The sequence below is a fragment of the Zea mays genome, chromosome 3 (assembly GCF_902167145.1).
Source record: "Zea mays cultivar B73 chromosome 3, Zm-B73-REFERENCE-NAM-5.0, whole genome shotgun sequence".
Classification (NCBI taxonomy): domain Eukaryota; kingdom Viridiplantae; phylum Streptophyta; class Magnoliopsida; order Poales; family Poaceae; genus Zea; species Zea mays.
Window position 1 is genome coordinate 43,260,982 of NC_050098.1, and position 4,702 is coordinate 43,265,683.

Genomic DNA, 4,702 nt, shown 5'->3' on the forward strand with positions numbered 1-4,702 from the left:
AGCTTCTAACAGCAGGCGTGGTGTGCAACAGACAGCTCTTGCCTCACAAACGCACACATACACACGTTCTGGTTTAATTTCTTAAAGAAGAAAAAAAACCCACGCACTACATACGTAGCACAAAAAAGAACTATTATTATTATAGTTATTTTTATTATGTTGTTGTTGTTTACTTAATGCAGCCAATAGGTGACATATATATGATATATATATGCATAATTCTATAAGTATAAGTACTGCATGCCTAGAACACAAGACGTTTGGTCAAACCAAAAGAAATCTATAAACATTAATGATTATCATATTGTTTAATTTGAAAACATGTAAGCTGGTACTAGGTCATTATCTGATGCAGTATTTGCCGTTACTAACTACTCCCACTCCGTTCATAAATATATGACACTGTTGACTTTATTAAAAAAACTTTGATCACCGGTCTTATTCAACTGCCGAGAGACGCGTGGGATCCTACTGTTCAGACCGGCCGGCGGATGTGCGTACGTGGGCGGTGAATGGATCGAACAAACATGTCCAACAACCGCCATGGAATTGGACTGGTCGATGGATGATGATGATTAGTCCGATAATAAATCATATAGAACGAAGCCCTAACGATATGTTATACACAGCATGTATATATAGGAACTAACTGTAAACGATGGACGACTGTATTGTTTCATTCGTTGCTTTGAACAGAACAAACGCTTCAGAGATGAGATGATTAGCAAAGCATAGGTATTAAGCTTCCGTATATGTATATGCAGCAGCAACGGACGGAAGTGCGTGCATGCATGCAGTGCTACTGGCCTGGGTACACGCATTCCACGTGACCACTCCCAACCACCCACCTCGATCATCAGAGTATAAACTACAAGATTAACAAGAAGGGATTACGAGTCGAGCTAGTCGACAAGCATCTCCGAGTTCACGCGTGCATACAGAATGTTGACACTTGCTCTCAGCAGCAAGAAGGCCAACAAGGGTGAACAGTGGTGACAACTGGGTTACGTGCACGGGGACAATAGCTCTGTTAATCTAGCCTCTCACGGGCACTGTGCGGGGGTATTTATAGGTATCTGAGTGCCCAGCGTCTTGTGTTAAGGACGCATGTGCCCTCAGACACCTATTTTATCCCCAGAATATTCCCATAAAGCAGGGTTACAAGCTGTAATTACAAGTATTCCTTTACAAGTTAGGCCCGTAATACAAAGGCAGCCACGCGAGGCCCGTTACAATGGGCCAGATTACACGTGGGCCTTGGGGCTGAACGAGGACGCGCCGTGGGACGACGTCGCCGCAAGCCTTCGTCATAGTGCCGAGTCTTGCGAAGGGTGTCCCTGCCCGCTTTGTCTCTGTCGGACCAGCGGCTGCAGCGAAGGCCTCGAGCGAAGGGTGGCGTCTTTGCCTTCGCCCCAACACAGAACAATTTCAAATGCATGCCGGTCAGTGCACAAGATCGGATTAGGTGAGGGAGATACTGCACGCGTGTGGCCAGAGCATCTCACATATATGCTGATTAACAGCATCCAGCTTGTTGCTGAAGCTTCTTACTTGGTTCTAGGTTTTGTTCACAAACAAACTCCCGAGGAGCCAAAGGTAGCAGGGCTAGGCTAGCTACCCCAGATTTCTTCAGTTCGAACCAAATGCACTTGTCATCCCGTTCTCGTTAGAGATGTAAGCTGAGATGCAAAAAAAAAAAAAACATCCTTGCTTGTTGATCACCGTGCCGTGCGTGCGATCTCTAAGCACATAAACCCGTCCTGCTGCTGCTACTGGAGTCAGGCCTGACCTGATCTGCGTTGGGACGATGGATCGGAAACGGATGCCCAACGACTCTAGTCAAAACCCCACCGCTGCACCGCAACTGCTACTATGCACCGAATCTGTTGCAAACCGAGCCATGCTTTTGTTGCGCTTGCGCCCCCGCTGACGGACGCCAACTAATCTGTTCTGCATCACACGTCGACCGCATCGCGTTGCAACAGCAGTTTCCGTTGGCTCGCAGGAGATTCGGGGGCAACAGTCCAGCAACGGAGCGCGCGAAACCAGGAAGGGGAGGCGAAGAGAAGAGCTAGCGCAGGCAAGTTTCAGGAGAGCGAGATTGCCAATTCGCAATGCACGGGGCGGGTGGCACTGCAATGCAGGGAACTGGTTCCTGGTTTCTTCTTCTTCTTCATGCAAAGGGGAAGAGAAGTGAGAGGAAAAAGAAAGAAAGGAAAAAGAAAGGCGAGAAATAAATAAATATCCTAGACCAGAACAGAACGGCGCATGAAAAGAATATATATATAGAGAGAGAGAGAGAGGGTGTGAACAGAAGAGGCAAGGCAGCAGAGGATCTGATCTGCCTTCGCCTTGCAGTTTGTGTCGCAACTCGCAAGCGGTTTCTTTCCTTCATCCATGTCAATCTCCCACGCTTGCCCTTGGTGTAGTAGCGCTTGCAACTCGTCTCCCAAGTCCCAACCCAAGCCGAGCAGTCAAATCGCCATACTGTTACTAGCAACGTCAGCGGCAAAAAAAAATCGATGAGGAATTTGTTAGTACTCTGCAGTTCCATCACCATTCTTTCTCCTCTCTCAGGCCATGTTCTTGATCATTAACTGGACCCTAAAGCTAAACTACGCGTCTTTCGGCCCGCCTCCTGTACACCGCCGCGGGGGGCCCCCCTCCCCGATCATGCCGCGCCGACGCCGAGGAAGTCGAAGAAGGGCGGCGACGCCTTGTCGTCGGAGCGTGACTCGCCATGGCGCGCCGACGCCGGCGGCGCGGAGAAGGCGGAGCGCGCGCTGGGCGCGAACGCCGCGGCGCGCGGAGCCGCGTCGTAGCCTGCGGGACGAACGCACGTACGTAGGACATGTGTTGTGAGCACGCCAGGCCGTCACCATCAGAGAGACTGACAGAGCAAAGCATTTGCCGTGCCGTTGTACGTACGTACCACTCTGGTAGAAGCAGGGGGCGGCGGCGGAGCCGAGGGACAGGTCGGTGGTGCAGGTGGACGCGGTCTCGTCGGACTCGCCGCCGCTGTGCGCGCGGGTGTCCGCTGCCGTGTACTGCGCGTGAGCGGCGGCGACGGTGCGCGGAGGCGAGCCGGCGTGGTGCTGGTGGTGGTGGTGGTGGAGGACGACGACGGGCGCCAAGTGCGACGTCGGCGGCGCCGGGTCCGGCGAGGACGAGGGTTTGCGCCGGCGGAGCGCGCCGGTGTGCTCCCGCTGCTTGCGCGCCATGAGGACGTGCCAGTGGTTCTTGACGGCGTTGTCGGTGCGGCCGGGGAAGAGGCGCGCGATGAGCGCCCACTTGTTGCCGTACGCGCGGTGCGCCGCCAGCAGCCGCTCCTCCTCCTCGCCGGAGAAGGCCCGGCGGTTGATCCGCGGGTCCAGCTGGTTGAACCACCGCAGGCGGCAGCTCTTCCCTGCGCGGTGTGTCCATTGTTCCATCAGACAAGAGAGAGACAGAGAGAAGGTCAGGGACACGACGAAGCAAGCAGCAGGCCAGCAGTACCCCGCATTGCGTGCTCGCATTTTTACCTGATCTGCCGTCCAGCCTCTCGGCGATGAGGTTCCAGTTCTGGGGCCCGTACTGCGCGACGAGCTCCTTGAGCTTGGCGTCCTCGGCGGGGCGCCAGTGGCCCCTGGCGCACAGCTTCCCCTGCTGTCCTGCGCCGCAGCCGCCCTCGCCGACGTCGTCGTCCACGTGGTACAGCTCCTCGGCGGCGTCCTGACGCTGCTGCTCCTCGTGGTGGAACGACGCGAGAGCACCCGCCGCCGGCGGCGGAGCAGCAGCGAAGAAGGCGGCCATCCAGGACCGGGTCCGCTGAGGAGGAGAGACTGCAGCAGGAGGGGTGGGGAAGGGAAAGGAAGGGAGGTTGCTGCTGCAAAGGAAGGGAGGCGGGGCTGATATAGGAGGACGCGGACGCCGCGGCAGCGGCGGCTGGCTAATTGATCACACACAACTAAACGTAAACGAGCACAAAATAAACGCTTGCTTGTTTTGGTCTCTACTCTACGTACGGACGTATGTACTACTGACGGACAGTAGGTCTTTTGGATGCCTGCCTTCTTCGAGTGGGAGATGCGATTGGTTTGGTTGCGCTTTCAGGCTTCCCCTGCCCTTTCTTTGAGACTGATGGCCGTGTTGTTCTTGTGTCGTCCTGCAGACGAGAACTGCAGCCAGCCAGAGAGAGAGAGAGAGAGAGGGGGGGGGGGAGACCGGGAGGAGAGAGAGAATTTATACGGATTTGTTTTTTCCGATTGGTGGCCCTGGTGTTCAGGTTCAGAGAGAGGCCGGCCGCTCGTGTGGGTTTGGGGAGTCCAACTCCAACCCCAACCACTACCGAGAGCGGAAGCGCTGTCCCTCCCGGGCTTGACAAAAACCCACCACAGGCGCCGCGCCCTGGTCTCTATCTATGCGCACCCACCCAACCCAACCCTTGACGGTTTGCTCCCGCTTCCCTTCTCTCTATCCTCCTTCGAACCACACCGATCATCTGCCCGCTCTTGCCATTTATTATTAGCACCATCACACCTAAAAACGATGTGCAGAACATTTATTCTTTTTTTGCCGGGGTAGTCACTTAAGAGTGCGAGACGATCTCATCATGTTTTGACATGTACGTAATTCTTTTATAGCAAGAGAGAAGCCACGTGGACCGTGGTACGTGCTAGCGCATATCAAAGGATACGTAACGAGTTCATGAGCTGCCTATAGG

At 54.4% G+C, this 4,702-nt stretch overlaps 1 protein-coding gene across 2 annotated transcripts; it reads right to left on the reverse strand.

The window, feature by feature from the left end:
* Positions 1–2,128: 2,128 nt before the first annotated feature.
* On the reverse strand, positions 2,129–4,173 carry LOC100381481 (MYB transcription factor). Of its 2 annotated transcripts, NM_001174317.1 has the most exons (3): positions 3,522–3,846; positions 2,933–3,406; positions 2,267–2,823 (listed from the first exon to the last, which is right to left on the reverse strand). In NM_001174317.1, exons 1-3 carry the CDS (start codon positions 3,790–3,792, stop codon positions 2,672–2,674), a joined length of 897 nt encoding a protein of 298 aa, NP_001167788.1. In that variant the 5' UTR covers positions 3,793–3,846; the 3' UTR covers positions 2,267–2,671. The 2 variants fall into 2 exon arrangements, with proteins under 2 accessions (XP_020405410.1, NP_001167788.1); XM_020549821.1 differs by having other exon boundaries at positions 2,129–3,406; positions 3,522–4,173.
* Between the last annotated feature and the right edge of the window lie 529 nt (positions 4,174–4,702).

Bases quoted from the DNA above. Each gene is read 5' to 3' on its own strand.
- LOC100381481 (XM_020549821.1), bottom strand. From the start codon at position 3,792: ATGGCCGCCTTCTTCGCTGCTGCTCCGCCGCCGGCGGCGGGTGCTCTC. The intron at 3,407-3,521 runs GTAAAAATGCGA...CACACCGCGCAG, and splicing joins GAGGCTGGACGGCAGATCAG to GGAAGAGCTGCCGCCTGCGG.